This window comes from Sciurus carolinensis, chromosome 5 (genome assembly GCF_902686445.1).
Source record: "Sciurus carolinensis chromosome 5, mSciCar1.2, whole genome shotgun sequence".
NCBI lineage: Eukaryota > Metazoa > Chordata > Mammalia > Rodentia > Sciuridae > Sciurus > Sciurus carolinensis.
This window is the reverse complement of record NC_062217.1, coordinates 9,978,439-9,996,747: the sequence shown is the minus strand read 5'-3', so window position 1 is coordinate 9,996,747 and position 18,309 is coordinate 9,978,439. Positions and strand designations below refer to the sequence as shown.

At 36.8% G+C, this 18,309-nt stretch overlaps 1 protein-coding gene across 1 annotated transcript in view; it reads left to right on the top strand.

Annotated features, from left to right (window-relative positions):
* The window catches only part of Itgbl1 (integrin subunit beta like 1), a 220,040-nt gene that overhangs the window by 111,807 nt on the left and 89,924 nt on the right, over positions 1–18,309 (top strand). Inside the window, exon 7 of the mRNA XM_047552368.1 lies at positions 7,833–7,979. Coding sequence (XP_047408324.1) covers positions 7,833–7,979 — 147 coding nt within the window. The remainder of the gene's footprint in view (positions 1–7,832; positions 7,980–18,309) is intronic.

Sequence of the window (18,309 nt, the reverse complement as noted above, 5' to 3'; positions counted from 1 at the left end):
AAAGAAACTCACCTTAACAGAGATCTCATTGTCCGACTCTCAGCAAATTCTTTCACACAAATAATTTCATTATATTTTTGCATTAACTCTGGGAGGAAGACATTATTATCTGCATTTTAATAGGAGAGGAAATAATTCCAGAGAAATTAAATACCTTGACGAGGTTCACACTGTCATTAAGTGTCATCTGAAAACAGGCACAGCTTAAGTCATCATGTGATTTAAGCTCCAGGTGATGAAACAAAGTTCTTCAATTTTACTTTATTCTGGAAATAAATTATTTTGTAAGAACTGTCCTCTGGATACCCAGATTCCTACAGAGCTAAGCTTTTGTGAACATCATGATGCTCTGGGGCAGGCATCAGTCTCTAGGGTATTTCTTCATTCTTCATAAATCTGTAGAATTCTATATATTATGCTTCAGGAGTTACCAGACTTCATGATTTTCCTAATTATCAGTCTGAGTTGCTTGGTAGAATGGGTGCCATGCAGTTGATTATTGAGTATGTTAATACCTTTGTGTTACGAGACAGAAGTAACCCAGCTACATCAATATTCCCTAGTGATTCTCAGGAGACTGGAATGGAATAAGGCCTAGATGAAATGCAGTTTTATTTTTAGCTCCCATTCTTGCCATCCTGCAAATATTGGTTTTATTTAAGTCCAAGGGAAATCTCTGGGTGGATTAGTTTAAGTTGAGGCTTTTAACTGACATTCTCTTTTCTTCTTTCATGCCCACTCTGTCCATTCATCTGATTAATAATGCATGAAGATGTGAATATACCCAGTACATCATGGGTATGGGGTTGGATGGGCTGAAGCACCCCCAAATTAATCCTTTTCTTTCCTTTTGTTTTCATTCCTGTTGTTATCACACATTCATGACTTGCACGCACACACACACATGCAGAGGCTGCAGTGATCAGGGCATGCCCAGCCATGGCGCGATGTACTGACTATTCTGTTTGTTTTGCGCAATTTGCACCCTGCTGCTGAAATAATTCCTGAATCTCTGAAGGTGCTTACTGCTCAGGTTTATTTCCCAAATTCCGTAATTGGAAAAATACACTATAGTGTGATCTTAAACTTTATATTTCAGCTTGTCTTGCCAACCAAAATGATGAATATGTAAGGAGAGTCTTGGCTTAGGGTTGCATAGTTTGGAAAATAGATTCATCTGATAGCAGTGTATTATGTGGGGAAATTCATCATTGTGGATTACCAAAGCATTGAGGAAGGGAACTGAAGGAAATGATTAGGTATATTCAGCATGTATTGTCTTGACAGGAAAATCAATACATTGAATAGATTTTTTTAAAATAGCAAACACTAGTTAATTCTAATTTATTTCCTGAATCTTTTCCCTGTTGATGGTCTTCATGTTATTTTGTAAGCAGTCACTTGTAAATATTAGATATGTATTCATGGGCTTATTTTTTATCATTTAAAAAGAAAGAAAGATACTCTACAGCAGAAAGTGTTTGTATGGAGTAGATTCAACTGCATTTGTCCAGGCCTGATATTTCAGAATCAAAAAAGCACAGTAATTCTGAATAAAAAATACAGTTTGGTGTCAACACACTTCTTAGAGTAGTCTGAGACCAAGTCTAGCTGCTGTCATCCCAGGTCAGGATGCCACCTGATGACCAGTCATGCTGTGAACCTTCTGGTCCAGCAGGTATAGATTGGGCTGCAACCCCAGGGACAGTTGGCAATTCCTGCCAGCATCGAGCACTGAATGCTCTTCCACTGGTGTGTGTGCGTGTGTGTGTGTGTGTGTGTGTGTGTGTGTGTGTGTGTGTGTTTGTGTGTGTATACATGCATGTATGTCCTTTGAGAGCAAGTCTCTAATTTAAATTATTCTGATGTTTGAGATCAGGGATAAACAAAAACAGTCTATATCTTTCATCTTTATTTTGATGATCCTCTGCCTAAACAGCTTAAAGAAGACTTGTTGGAAGCAATGAAATTAACTCCTACAGGCCTAAAATACACAAAGATCTGACAAATAAGCATGGAAGCATTACATTTCAGATCAATGTGGTCAAACTTTCTTCTCATTCTGTCCATTTGAAAGATAAATTAATTGAGACGAGACCCAGAAAGAATAGTGACAAAGCTGAATCAAGAACAGATATCTCCTAATTTCTTCTCCTAATTTTCTTCTGATTATTTGTTTATAAAAGCCCTGGATGTAACATGCTAGGGCAATCTGAAGGGTTTTCATGCTGAATATGTCTTTTCTAAACTCTTCTTTATCAAAATCAAGCATTTTCATCTTCCTGATTTTACTCCTACCAAATGATCTCCCCTTCTCTCTCTTTGGAATAACTTTTGTACTGAAATTGGAACTAGTAATCCCAGAAGATAACTTGCAATGTTATGATTTCCTGTCTTCTCTGAAAGGCCCCAATACCTGCTTCAGAATCTGGGTGCAGTGACTGGTATGTCCAAGTCATTTCTGGTTCAACATCTTCTTCAGACTCTGGTATTAATCATTTATATTTCTAATTGCTTTTCTGACTCCACTGATTTAATATCATGAAGGACTTTTTAAAAAATGGGCAGTTTCATTTAAATTTGAAATTTATTCTGATGGCACATGACTGAGGTTTTGGAAAATGTAGGATATGATTTTTTCATTACTGAAAAAGCAAAATTACATATGTGTTTAAACTTCCATCAGTCAACATTTAAGTTAGGCAATGCCATTGTTAACCCTGTTTTTCATTATGGTAGATGAGATTTTTGGAAACCACTCTATTACTTGTACACTTGCTTCTTCCATGATCTTCATTGAGAGTTGATTTAGAAAATCCAACCTTCCCAAAGTGACTAAACCTTCAGAAAACAAGCTTTGCCATTATTTTACCCTTTTAGCTGGTCGTCCTCTGTTCAGGGGCTCGGGGACTTCATTCCTTGTGGATGGCTTCCTTACCTCATCCTGTTTTAGTGCCCTTCTTTCCTCAGCTTGATCCTTTTCAGCTGATCCTGAATCCTGATGGAAATGTAGAGCACATAGAAGCGGAGGATTCCAGGAGGACCAGCGGCCATGCCGAACTAGACAATATGCTCCCACCTCCATGCTTTGCCCATCGGAGACAAAGTCTTTCATCCCGCAGCCAAACACAGCAGAAGCCTGATTCCGTGAAGGCCAGCAGGGTGCCAGCCAGAGCTGGCAGGTGTGTTGCTGAGGAGGACTTGGGGTAGCTAAAGCAAGGGCTGAGCTTCAAGGTTGAAGCAGAAAATCTAGGAATCGAGGGCTCATCACGCACACATGGAAGAATTAAGGACACGTGTGTTCCACCCAGCTTAGCTGAGAGCTGACGACGCCTGCAAGTGCTGCGCCGACTTACGAACCATCCTCGGTGACGTGCAGAGCTGCACCCTTGTTCCCCTGGGATTTTGAAGGGGGCATTTGTATATATATATAGTAATAAAATATATATATATATATATACACACACATTTTTTATTTATTTATACTTTTAATTTTTGTGGTGCTGGGGATTGAACCCAGGGCCTTGTGCTTGCAAGGCAAGCACTCTACTGACTGAACTATCTCCCCAGAACTCCCGTGGGATTTTCGAAAAGCACAGAAATGGCAAAGGGATGGGACATGAGAGCTACAGTAATAAGACAACGATAGCAAAAAGGGTTTAGAGAATGAACACCTGAGCGGGGAAACAGAGTGACAAGGGAACAATGAATCTGGGGGCTTAAAGGCAAAGGATTCCCAGAGGTTTCTTTCTCAAGGGTGGAGCATCTGCCCTTCTCTCAGAACTAGTGAGGCCTCCGCAGCTAATCGGGCTGCCGTTGTCACTAATCAAATGGGTTGCTAAGTCTAAACATCTCCCTTAATTAACCTGTGATCATCTTTATGATTTGGTTTGTTCTACCACGATTTTTTTAAATGGCAACACGTGACTGGAGCTCGAACAGAAAGCGATTGCTCTTGAACGTTTGTTTCAGCTCCACAGCGTGGGTGGCGCTTCCTGGGTCATGGGCTTTGCTCAGCACCCGCCTGCAACCCCAAAGCTTCTGCGTCCTGGGTCCACCTGCCCAGAGTTGGGAACCTCCTGCAGCCTGGGCCGCTGCCTGTGATTCAGATGGGCCACAGCAGCAGGTGGCTTCCTCTTGGGTAGCTAAGACGTCTGGCATCCTCCTCTGCTAGACATTTTGTTCCGATTTCTACAGCCATTTTAAACTTCCAACAGTAAAGATTTTTCCTCCTCCAATCTGTTTTGCAGTTTTGCTGTTACAGTGTCAACTAGTCTTCCACAAGTGGCAGTATGTTCTGTACTTCCTCTAGTCTCCTCCTAAGAGATCTAACTGTCCCTGAAATGAAACCTCTTCTTTACAAGAATTTCAAAGTCACTGGCTCTATTAAACAACAAAATCGATTACACTGTAAATGTTAAAGGTTTTGGTTTTAAAAACTGTTATTTATGTATGCATTTCCAGTGTACCTCTGTTCACAAAGTTTGTCCTAAATTACACTAGGGTTGGAAAGAAGGAAAGACGCTTCTTAAGGTGTGATAAATGATATTTAAAAACCGTGGAACCAAACAACCTATGAAATAGAACTCTTAAAATATATATAAAAACTAGAAAAATTCTCTTGGAAGGTCTACATGATCATATTCATGTTATATGGATTTATTAGCAATGAGATTTTATTCCTTTAAAATGATGAGCTTCAAGGCAGAGGGTTAATGATAGACCTTTGTCGAGCAGACTCTGTTACATAGTAGGTGCTCAATAAATCTTCAGTGAAATGAATTTAATATTCAATGAGAGATTTATATCCTATGATTCCTAACATGCTACCCCATTTTGACCTGTGATTTTACATAATTTCCCCCCACTAAGAACAAGGTTAATAGATGGGGAAAAGCTGCTGCAGAGCTTCTTCCAACTCAGAAGGTGGGCCCAGAAAGCTCATAGAATGTTGGTAAAGGACCAGTCTTCACTGAAGTCCAGTTTCCATTCTGCACAGTTTACGTTAAATCAGATGCTAAAGACAAAATGGCCTGGATCCTCACCCATCAGCATCGCCCCAATCAACTTTAAAAAAGTACAATTCTATTTCCTTCAAAATTCTTCCTATATTTGTGCAACAATTATAGAAATCTACTTTGTTCTGTGTCTGCATTGTTGAATATCTGGATGTTTTTTAGGAGTTAATAAAAGCTCAGTAGAAATGATCATGCTTTCTTCTACTTGGTTACATGCGTGGGCTCAAATGAATAAAAATAACAGTAGCTCATTGTTATGTAGCATTTTAAGATATATAATGTACTTCTTAATAAATGTGGATAGATAATGTATTATTTTCCTGTTTAAAAATAAAGTACTGAACTTCAAAGAGGTCTCCGTGAGTAGCCCCACTCAGTAGTTAGCAGAAGCAGCAGCTGAACCCACTATTCAATGGATAATAGGGGTTGTTTTTTGCTGTATTATACACTGTTCGTCACAGTTCTTTGCAAACTATGTCCATGTGCCAAAGAATTTAATATCTTTACTGAACTCTTTTGTATCTATGAGGCTGTTTTTTAAATGTTGGAAACTCCACTTGGGTTACTAGTTTTAGCTCAGGGTCTCTTGAACATGTGGTACTTAGTAAATGGCAGAAGAAGGTAAAGTGTGGAGACTCCAGAAGATCAGGTCTTGCCTCAAAAAAAATCCAGAAAAGAAACTAAGAAAATAATCTAAATACAGTGGAATGAATCTGACATAACTTTCCTGCGTACGTATATGAATACTCCATAATGAATCCCATCATCACTTACTTCCACAGGACTGGGGTCCTAATTAGATATACTCCATGCACACAAGTATATCAAAATAGATTCCACTGACAGGAAGAACTAAAAAGAACCAATAAAAAATGCATCAAGGATACACAACGAGAAGAAAGGTAGCTCCTTAATAAATGGTACTGGAGAAACTGGCTATCCACATACAAAAAAATGAAATTGAATCCTAATCTTACCACAGACACAAAAATCAACCTAAAATGGCATGAAGACTCAAGCTGAAGCCCGGAGGCTGAGAGGTTCTGTGATCCTGGGCTTCACAGTGATTTTTTTTTTTTTTCCAGTATGATACCAGAAGCATAATCAGCAAAAGCAAAAAGAAAGAAAAATAAGCAGGACCAGATCAAATTAAAAGTTTCTGAGACAGGAAAGGAAAGAGTCAACAAAATGAAAAGGCAACTACAGAACAGGAGAGAATATTTGAAAGACATATATACAATAAAGGGTTGATAGCCAAAATATATAAATATAACTCATACAACTAAATACTAAAAAATAAAATAACCCAATAAAAAATGAGCAAAATATTTGAATAGACGTTTCTTTTTCCAAAGAAGATATGCAAATGGTCAATAAGTTTATAAAAAGGTGCAGACTATCACTAATCATCAGGGAAATGCAAATCAAAACCACAATAAAATATCACCTCACACCTGTGAGAATGGCCCTTATAAAAAGTCAAAATGTATGTTGGCAAGGATGTGGAGAAAACAGACATTGCTGGTGGGACTGTAAATTGGTACAACCATTATGAAAATCATTGTGGAAGTTCCTCCAGAAATTAAAAATACAACTGCCATATGACCTAATATGTATATCCAAAGGAAGAAAAATCATTATCTCAAAGACATATCTACATCTCCATGCTTATTGCAGCATACTTCATAATAGCCATGAGAGAGAAACAACATGTCTGTTGACAGATGAATGGCTAAAGAAAATGTGGTAAATATAGACAATGGATTGACATTCATCAGAAGCAAAGATGGAATCCTGCCATTTGCCTCAACCGGGATGAACCTGGAGAACATGTTGTGACATGAAATATGCTAGTTACAGAAAGACAAATACTGCAGGATCTCACTTATAAGTATGTGGGACCTAAAAGAAACTGAACTTCTAGAAACAGAGAGTAGGAGGGTGGCTAACCCGGGGAGAGGGAAATGGGGAGTTCTTGATCAAAGCATGCAAACTTCCAAAATTATAAAATGAACATGTTCTGGAGACCTAAGGCCTGGCCTGGTGACCGCAATTAATAAGAGTGTACTGTATACTTGGAATTTGTGAGAGTAGATCTTAAGTGGTTTTACACACACACACACACACACACACAGGCAACTGTGTAAGGTGAGAGATATGCTAACTAACATATAAGTTGTAATTATTTCACCATGTGTATATGTGTATCAAATCCCCATGTGGCACACTTTTGATATATGCAGTTTTTATTTATCAGTTATGCCCCAATAAAACTGGGGAAAAAGAGATCAACTGCTCCCACATTCTAGATTCCACTGCTTTTGGTCAACTTGTGTGCACAGGCTTTCTGTGGTTATGGGATCTTCATAAGTAAAGATCAGTTGAGTGATTCATTAGAGAGAAACAAATTCGTTCTTCAAAACTCACTTGTATTCTGTTTCCTACGGCTCCTCTCCACATGAATTAATGACTGAATCCATCAGCCACTCCTTGTAGGTCCCAGCGGACACGAACGATCACATTTGTCTGGAATTTGGTAGATCCCAGGTTACGGCCCTCTGAACTGCTGATCTTACCTGTAGTAGTTGCTTTTTTCTACCCCTCATAATCAATTAATATAAAGCAGTTATTTAATAATCTGTGAAAAACGTGACTTTGCAGTAATGTTTTTATATTGTTAGTTAGGATCCTGGCTCGTTTTTGACTTTCACAGTTAGAAGGAAATCTGAAAACTAATTCTGCCTTCATGATCTCTCTCTCTCTCTCTCTCTCTCTCTCTCTCTCTCTCTCTCTTTTCCTGCTCTCATTGTCAAGGTCACGGACAGTGTAACTGTGGAAGATGTGACTGCAAAGCAGGCTGGTCCGGGGAGAAGTGTGAGCAGCCACGCTCCTGCCCGCTGTCGGCTGAGGAGAGCGTCAGGAGGTGTCAGGGAAGCGCTGAGCGGCCCTGCTCCGGGAGGGGTGAGTGTGGTCTCTGGGGCTTGTCCATTCACTTCCATTCTGTTCAATGTTACTTTTTTATTTAAGCACAGTTTGTATATTTGCTTACAGCTTTTGAATGAGGTAATTCAATTGTCCACTGACATTGATGAAACCCCACTATTATTTTGGGAGAGGGTTGGCTTTTGAAAAGGAGTTGTATTAACAGGTAGCCATGAACAAGCGCCCTTGTTTTACAAGGTAGACTCGTGTGTGCTTACTCTCAGAGCAGCGCGATTTCAGGAGAAGGAAAATTCACCTAGAGGAACAGTGGTTCTGTTCTGTTTTATCAAAATAAGAAACAAAAATTCACCTTTCACATGAGAATAGCAAAGTTCACATGAAATGTATTTCCAGAGGAACTGATAATTGAAGTTATTACAACTTTTGTTCAAGAAACAGGAAAGGAGAAGTCGAATTTTCTGTTCCTTATCTTTTTTTTATATGTACTTTTTAATTAAGACAATTCACATAGCATAAAATTTAGCCTTATCACATGCAAAACTCATTGTTTTAAATATAGTCACAGAATTATGTAACCACCGCCAATTAATTCTAGGCCATGTTCATCAGCCCCCAAAGAAACCCTTCCCCCTGTAGCAGTCACTCCCAACGAGTAGAAATCCCTAATCTACTTTCTGCCATGGATTTGTCTATTCTGGATATTTTGTATAAATGGAATCATAAAATATGTAGTATTTTTGTGTTTATCTTGGTATAATGTTTTCACTTAGTATAATGTTTTCAAGGGTTATCAACATCGTGTAGTGCATATGAGTACTTTGTGGATTTTTTATGGCTAAATAATATTCCACAGTGTGGGTATCCCATAATTTTTTAACTGTTCATCAGTTGATAGACATTTGTAGAATTGCTTGACTTTTACTCATTGATCCTTATGAATGATTCTTCATTGAACATTCATGTAAAAGTAATTGTGTTGGCATGTGTTTTCATTTCTTTTGGGTTCATGCCTATGAGTGAATTCCATATGCTGAGTTGTATGATCACCCTTATGTAACTTTTTTAGTATTATGAGGGTATCTTTAAAATGGTGACAATATTTTATGATCTGATCAGCAGTGACAGTTCCAATTTCTTCATATCTTAACATTGCCTATTATTGTCTTTTTATTACTTACCATTTTTTATAGCAAACTCCCAAGTCGCCAAGATTTTTTGTATCATAGGTGTTTTTTCATGACCAATATTTTCCTCTAATGATTATAAATAGGTTGGTGGGATATGGGTAGAAAGATTTATTACTTTAATTTCAGAAGTACTTCTGACTAGCCCTATCTTCCATCAGCAACCGAAGAGGAACCCCCATTGTACTTGCGTTAATAATACTGCCAGGTGGTGCTTCCTCCTAAGCCTGTTGTGTTTGAAGTATCAAAGATTCAAAATTATTATTCCTCGGATTAGCATTATTTACCCACTCTTATAATCGATAGCAAAACAAATAATTTCTCATTATTATTTAATATTGACAACAATTTTACTTATTGTGTTCAGTCATATGAAAAAGAATGGACATAGGAAACCGAATTGGTGTCTCTTCTTATTAAAATATGTCAGTTTATCTTGTCATAACTTTATGATAATACTGTAGGGGATAATTTCATGCTAGATTGAAAATGCAGGGAGGGAAAGAAAATAACTTTGCCTCAAAATAGATTTTGTTCTTGAGAACCTTTTTCCAGATGTGTTTGCTTTAGAAAAGTTAAGGTATAGATATTTTTGCTGCTATTTTAAAGTGATAAAGTACAGGGAAGTCTAATATCTTACAGCATTTTCTAAGTTAAATGGTTCATATTCTATAAAATAATTAAAATCTTGAATGGCTATGTCACTAGTATAAGCAAAAAGAGTAGAAACCAATAAGGGTATGTGCTTATGTCAAACCCTCCAAAAAAATCTGCAACAAATTTAAAAGTGCTTTTATATTTAAAGATCAAAATGACAAATTATATATGGGAAAATGAGAAAAGCACATACAATATCTCTTGAACAGGGAAAATCACTTTATATATATGTTCCAGTGATTTTTTATTGGTCTCTAAATTTTTTTAACACATGGAACAAATGTGAGGGCATTTTTTGTAGACATCATATTGATCTTGAATAAACTCTGACAAGGCTTGCTCTTCAAACATGTATTGCTCTCCTGTCTTTCCAAGAGTCAATATTAAGCTATCATTTGAAATTAATGGACTATATTTAAAATGCATTTTATCAAAAAGATGTTGAATATGCATAGAATTTTGATTTAAAAGTTATTGAATTCACTTATGCCTATAGAAAATAGAAATCATATCTTTTCATCAATTAGCATGCTTTAGTGAGTTAAGCAATTTTTTTTTCAATTTTTATTGCCGAGGACCATATTTTCAAGGAAATACTTTGCAGATAAATAATAAACTTCACCAGTATTCTGATGGAGAAATGGAGGTATTGATGAGTGCCATGATCTGCTGGGGAACCAGAGCAAAATAGAAGGATTTTTGAGAATAAAAACCAAGGATTTATGACAGCCAGTCCAGGGTTCAGACCAGTGGTCAGAGACCTTTGAGTTCTTAGAGCTACATCTGCAAATTCATTGGCACCGGGTGTTTTGAAGCAAACATCCAATATGAAAACTTTTAAAGGATTAGTTTTGCAATTTTTGAATGAACGCCGCAGCTGTGGTTACATGAGTGAAGAAAGCAATTACAAGCCCCATCAGTTCTCAAGCCTGAGAGCCTCAGCAGCTCACCAGCGGGGACCGAAAGGCAAACAAAGGCCCAGAAACCCAAAACCTCCTGTCGGACGTCCTCACGTTCCGCAGAGGTCAGGTGATGGCACATTTTTCACTAGAAATTAAATGAGATTCCTTGCTTCCACTGGTGGTGACTAAGTGTATAGGTTACCAGCATTACGTCTCAAAGGTAGGAAAATAAATTGCATGATCTCTTACGTTTGTTCTTTATTAATCATTCCTTGTGTTCCATTCCTTAGTGCCTGCAGATGTCATTTCATGATGTATCGTCTATAGTCCAGGTACATATAAAACTATGCATATTCATTTCTACTTCTGGGAGTAGAAGTGGAAAATCACATTCTGAATTCACGTATCAGTGCTCTGCTGACAGTATAAGGGAAAAACAGTCGAATGTATCTGACCTCACATTCCTATGGACATATGTGAATATACCGCAGTGAATCTCTCCATCATGCGTATCCATAGGACACTATTAAACTGAAAGTGGTCAGGTGTGGTGGCACAGGCCAGTTAATCCCAGAGGCGCAGGAGGCTGAAGCAGGAGGAACATGAGTTCAAAGTCAGCCTTAGCAACTTAGTGAGACCCTAAGCAACCCAGTGAGACTCTGTCTCTAAATAAGATATAAAAAAAGGGCTGGGGGTGTGGCTCAGTGGTTCAGCACCACTGGGTTCAATCCCTGGTACCAAACAACAACAACAAAAACCACTAAAAGTAAATAGCAGAAAGATCCATAGAATATAGGGAAGGGAATGGGGGAGGGAGGAGGGCAATGGGAGGTTCTGGGGACTGAATTAGAGCAAATGATGTTCCGTGCTCTTATAATTATGTCAAAATATTCTAATGTTATGTATAACTAAAAATAACTAACAGAAAAAGCTAATAATGACTTATGATAGGCTATAAATTTTTTAAACACTTCTTGAGTTAAAAATAAGTTTTCTTTATTACTGAGGTTCTCCTGAGCATGAGTCTGACTTTAACCAATAAATATCAGCAGAAGATGTTTGTCACTTCCAAGCAGAAGCTTTGGGAGGCAGGAGAGAATTTGTAAACCCTTTCTTCCTCTAGTCTGGGGATTTGCAGTGTTGGATATGGTGCTGTTCCTTTAGCCTGGGCTTTGGAAACAGGACCATTATCAGAAAACTCTGCTGACCCACCAGGAACCTCTAATGTAAATGAGAAAGAAACTTTTGTCGTTTTAAGTAACTGTGAGTGTGGGTTTGTTTGTTATTGCAGCAGAACTCTTACTGATGATCTCTTCCAAAAATTTAGGAAATGTTGTTAAGCTAAAACAAATGAACAGGCAAGTATACACAGTGAAATTGCATGTAAACCTAATGACATGGGCACGTGAACACTTGAGACTAATGTCTATATGTATAGGCTGCCAGTATCAAGATCTAAATCAAAATAAGTAGAAGCATGTATTTTACAAGTGAGGTAGTTATGCTGTTCTAAAAGCAGCAGTTATGTAGATTCATTCAACAGGTAGAATGCTAAGAACATTGGACGCATTTTCTTTTTAATTTCCCCAAACACAATGAAGTAGCAAGAAGTATAATTATTATTCTTTTTAAAGAAAAATGAAGTGGAGATTAGAATAGTTTGCTATCTCATATCAGAGGTGCACATTTTAGTACAAACTCTTAATACAGTCTTTCTGACCCCAGAGCTGCTGTTTTAGATAATTTACTTAACATTTTACTATGCTAATTTTCTAAACAATATATAATAAATATATTTCCCTTCTACAAACACAATTGTGCAAAATCATTGAAGTGGTTGTGTAGTATTTCATTATATATTTGCATAATAATTATCATATGGTCATAGCAAAATAATTTAACTAATCCTCTTATCATAGGAATCATATTGTCTCTTATTTTATTCAGTGCCACAATTTATATTCCTATAGCAGATCATATACACAAATCCTTATCATTAATTGTTGGATATGAAATGCATAGCTCTAAATGAATAAAAATGGATTGGATCTTTGAAATAAAAAAGGCCAGGCAATTTTTACTCTCTAGAAAATTGCACCAATATACCTTCTGACTAGGAGCATAAGAATTGTTCTTTTCACCCGCCAACAGTGACCATTTAGATAATGCACTCTCCCAGGTGGATTTTGCCCCTTGTACTGTGAACTTTTGCCATCTATCAAATTCCTTTCGTGGGTTTCTATGATTGTCCAACATAAGGGCTTATTGGCAGGTGCTGCCATTCAGAAAGCTGTGTTCGCAGTGTCTGCTGCCCGTCCTTGGGGCTAGACAATCCCTCTGCTTGGGAACACAGTCCAGGTGCTTTCCACCTGTCCTCTGTGCCCTGTGGTTTTCTTTTATCAGGCTTGTTCTTAGAAGTATTGCTTGTATTTAGTTCCTTAAACACATAGCCATACACCTTTATCGGGAAGACGTGAAAGGAAGAAGGATGATAAATTAAGGCAAGTTATTTAATATTGTAGCTTCCAGAAAATAGAAACCATGGCTTCATTTTTATCAATTAGAATGCCATAATTAATGAATTAAACAATTTTCCCCAATTTCCTTTCCTAGGACCATGCTTTCAAAGAATAATAGCATGCCAAATTCACACCATCTGTAGATTTTTCACTTGAAGTCATAATTCATCTCTCCCTTGTATTGGCAAACCACATCTTCAAATTCTCTTGTTGTATTTCTCAAGCATAGTTTCCATGATGCATACTTGTTTTTTTTTAAATCTATGTATCTCTACTCTATGTGTTTTTAGATCACTGGTTCATTAATTTTCTTATTTGTATTTACAAAGATGTTATTTATTTGGAACAGAGAGAAAGTTGTACTATTAGAAGTTCTCCAAACATTCTCAATTAAGCACCATAACACATGTAGTGATTTTGATTATATTTTAAAAACCTTCTTGGCCTGATTAGCTGCCTTATTGTAAGTTAACTGCAGCAGGAACACCCTGAGTGATCACAAGACGAGGGAACCCTGGCGTGTTCTTCCAGTAGCACTCCAAGAAGCAAGGGGATTCTGCTTTCCCCTGCTCCCTGTCCTGGAAGATCACTTCACTCTATCTGCAAGTGCTGGAGGACCTTGTGACCTTTCAAACCTAGAAGATGAAGAAACTACCCTGCAAAGTTATCCTCTGTACTGTTCCTTACCCAGGAGGAATTATTCTGCTTTTAGTGTGCCCCAAATGGGGACAAATATACATTAATTGGTGAATTGTGTCAGCAGCCACAGTGTGGACTGTGTTGTGTTATGTCTATCACATGTTCAACAGTAAGAACTCAGACTTGGACCACCAGGGAGATATCCCTGCTTCTTGGAGCATACTTTGAACTTACAGTGCTTGGTATTTTGCCTTTTATATGCTGTTACCGTGCAGTGACCTATAATAATCGTACGCTATGTAGGAAGAGGGGAGCCCTTTGGTCCATTGCTTTCTGTGTATGCATCCTGTTTCACAAAAGCTCAGGAATGTAATTGTTATTTATTGTGACTTTCAGAAAGAGAGTGTGAGGCAAAATGATTGGGATCCAGGGAAATCTAAGGAGGATCTTTTAGTGTCCTTTCTCCATGTCTTCATGACACCTTTGTGCTTCTCCACTGGGACAGTGTGTATTCTCACAACAGCCAAAGGTGCAGGTGCCCAGAACTGTGGTCCACACGCAGGTCCTGATTGGATTCTGTTTTGAATCTCTCGATCATATAAGGGAGCATTGTTTACTAAACTAAAGGTAGGATGTGCAATTAAGAGAATGGTGACCGAGGGTGATTCGGGGGCTCCCCTTTCCAGTGGACAATTGCTTATGCTCCTCATTTCCCCTCTTTTATTTTAGCTTGCTTGTCTTCTTGCTATCTTGATCTTCGACAGAACAGAAAGGAAAAGAATTCAGAAACTGAATTTAATAGTTTTGTTTATTAAATGATGGTATAAAATAACAAATGGAAACACAATAAGCATCACATATTTTTATTACCTGAGGCTTTTCTAACCCATAGTCCATAAATTATATCACTACCAGATAACACAGAATGCTTATTTCTGTTTGTGCTCCAGTCAACAAACTTGTTTAAATGTTTTATCTATGGCAACAGAAAATGTTGTATCAAAGACAGGAATCAATCCAAATAAATAATCAATTTTTATTACATTTTGAATCATGTTTATGTGGCAAATTGAAAACCACTGAAATTCTTTGGCTAAGAAAACTTCCTAATGCAGGCTGCAACAAATACTGTCAAAATCTATTTGAAATGAAAATAGAAAATTGGACAAGAATTCAATCCCAATTTCCTTAAGCAAGCTAAAAATAAAACATGCGACAACCATGACAATTTTGTTACTATAATTATATATTTATTTCTATTAAAATTTTTGTGTAGGATACAGTGTGTGTCTCCAAAGGGTTTTTTTTTTTTTAACCTGGTTTTACAAATATAAACAGGTACTTTCAGTGGGTAACAATCTTGTCTGGTTATCATCCATAATCTTCATGGAACCAGCATCTTGGCAGATGTTCATGGTAATAGAAAATCAATGAGGCAGAGTGTCATCACTGTGTCCAAGCTTCAGGGTCATGTAGCTTGGTCAGAACCTTGATTCTCCTCTTGGATACACAAGATGTTATTAAAAATTAATAGTCCAGTCATTGTGCTATAGTTGCAAAATGAATTCAGAAATGCAATATACTGTATACTCACTAGACAAGGTATGTATCATATTTTCATAAATGATGTTCTTTATCAAATCTAATCAATTTGATATTTATGATCACTTCACCAGTTATTTCTTTGCTAAGCCGGTTGCTCTACATTCTGTTGTTGCAAATAAAGTGTGACTTGAACACAGCCACACACTTGTTCATACATGGAAGTTTTCTGACTATAATGGCAAAGTGGAATGATGGTCATAGGGAGCACATGGACCTCAAAGTCTAAAATATTTAACACAGTCCTTTAAAGACAAAGTGTACTGACTACAGGGATAAGCATTTGTGATAAATGTGGCAATGTGTTGAGAGAAAGGATTAAGGTTTTGAGTCAGAGGAGGAAGAAATTATTTGCTGTATTTAGGTACAAGTATGGTTTTATGAAATGAGAGAAACCTAGAATCAAGTCTGCAGAGATGAGTAGCTTTAGAAAGACAATAATTAGAAAGGGATGTTCTAAGTAGAAGAATGAGCGTGTGTAAAAATGCTGAAACAGGAAGGATAGCCTGTATAGAGAAGAGGAAGCAAAATTATTTTTAAAACATTGTAATTATTAATTATATAAATTAATGGGTTCACTGTGACATGTCCATGCATGCGTATATCCTGCTTTGATGATGTCCACCCACCCTCTTGCCCCTTTGCTCTTTGCCCTCTCCCAAGTCTCTTTCTCCTCCCCTTACAGTCCCTCTTCTACTTTTAGGTCATCTTTTTATTGTTTGTCTTTAGTTCCCTCATATAAAAGAAATTACATAATTGTCTTTCTGTATGTGGCTTATTTTTCTTAACATTATGTCCTCCATTTTTTTTCCATTTCCCTGCAAATGCCATGATTTCTTTTTTCTTTTTGGCTGAATTTTGTATACAAACCATATTTTCTTTATTTATTCATTTGTTTACCAGCTGATTCCATATCTTCACTACTGTGAAAAATTCTGCAATAAACATGCTTATGTAGCTATCTATTTTGTATGAAGACTTAATTTCCTTTGGATGAATACCCAGTAGTGGTATAGCTAGATCATATGGTAGTCCTATTTTTAGTTTTATGAGGGACTTTCATACTGTTTTCCATAGTGGCTATATAATTTACATTCCCACCAACACTTAAAGGATTCCTGTTCCTCCACATCTTCACCAACGTTTGTTAATATTATTTTATAACAGCTGTTCTGACTAAGGTGTGATGGAATCTCAATATAATTTTGATATAGCTTTCCTGATGCAGTTTTTCATATATTTATTGACCATTGGCCATTCATACAACTTCTTTTGACAAGTATCTATTTAGATCATTTGCTCATTTTTGATTGGATTGTTAAGTTTTTTGGGTTCTTTATGTATTCTGAATACTCTTTCTGTCAAATTAATAGCTGGTAGAGATTTGCTGTCATTTTGTCAGTTGTCTCCTTATTTGTCAATTCTTGTTTTTATTTTCTGAGCTATTGGAAATATATATTCAAGTGTCTCCATTATCTTTTCTCCTACCTGGTAGTTTCAAAGTTTCAGATCTTACATTAAGGTCTTTCAACTGATTTTGAGTTGGTTTTTGAACAGGAAGAGAATATGAGGTCTAGTTTCCATCTCTATGTGTGGATATCCAGTTTCCCCAGCACCAGTAGTTGAAGAAGCCATCTTTTCTTCAATGTATGTTATTTGGACACCTGTGTTGAAAATCAGTTGGCCATAGATGCCTGGTTTTATTTCTGGGCCCTCTATCCTATTCCACTGATATATGTGTCTGTTTTTCGGCCAATCCCATGCTGTTTTTGTTAGTGTGGCTCTGTCATACATTTTGAAGTAAAATATTGTGATGCCTCCAGCATTGCTCTTTTTACACAGGATTTCTTTGGTTATTCTGGGCCTTTTGTGAATGTATATGAATCTTAGGAATAATTTTTCCAGTTCTGTAAAGAACACAATTTATACTTTGATGGGGGCTGGATTGAATATGTAGACCACTTTCATTACTTTGGTCATTTTAACAATATTCATTTTCCCAGTCCATGAATATTGGAGATATTTCCAACTTCTGGTATCTTCTTCAATGTCCTCCTACAACGTTTTGTAATTTTTATTGTAGAGTTATTTTATATCTTTGGTTAGGTTTATTCCCAGGTATCTTACTTTTTGCAGTTTTTGTGAATGATATTGCTTTCTTGAATTCTTTCTTAGAAATTTAATTAATAGTGTATAGAAAAGTTCATGATAATTGTGTGTTAATTTTTAATGCTGATACTTTGCTGAATTTGTCAATTCTGAGTGTTTTGGTGGAGTCCAGTGTTTTCTAAGCATAAAATCCTATCATCTGAAGACAGAGATAATTTGACTTCCTCCTTTCCTATTTGTATCCCTTTTATTTATTTCTCTTGCCTAAGTTCTCTGGCTAACAAGTGAGAGTGGATACATTATGTTTTTCCTTATCTTAGAAGAAATGTTTCAGTTTTTTCCCTTTTGATATGAAGTTGGCCACATTTTCATATGTAGCCTTTATTTTGTTGAGATATGTTCCTTTTAAATTATATTATGAAGGGATGTTGAATTTAATCACAGACTTTTACAACATTTGTTGAGATGTTATGTGGTTTTTATCCTTGATGTTGTTTATTTGCTATATTATGTTTATTCATCTGTGTATGTAGAATCATCCTTGCATCCCTGGAATGGAACCAACTTGATCATAGTATATGGTCTGTTTAATATGCTTGAAAATTCAATTTGAAAGTATTTATTAAGGATTTTTGAATCTGTGTCCATTAAGCATGTTGGTTTTAGTTTCTTTTTTTGTTGAATCCTTATCAGGTTTTGGTAGCAGGGTAATACTGGCTCTGTAGAATAAATTTGG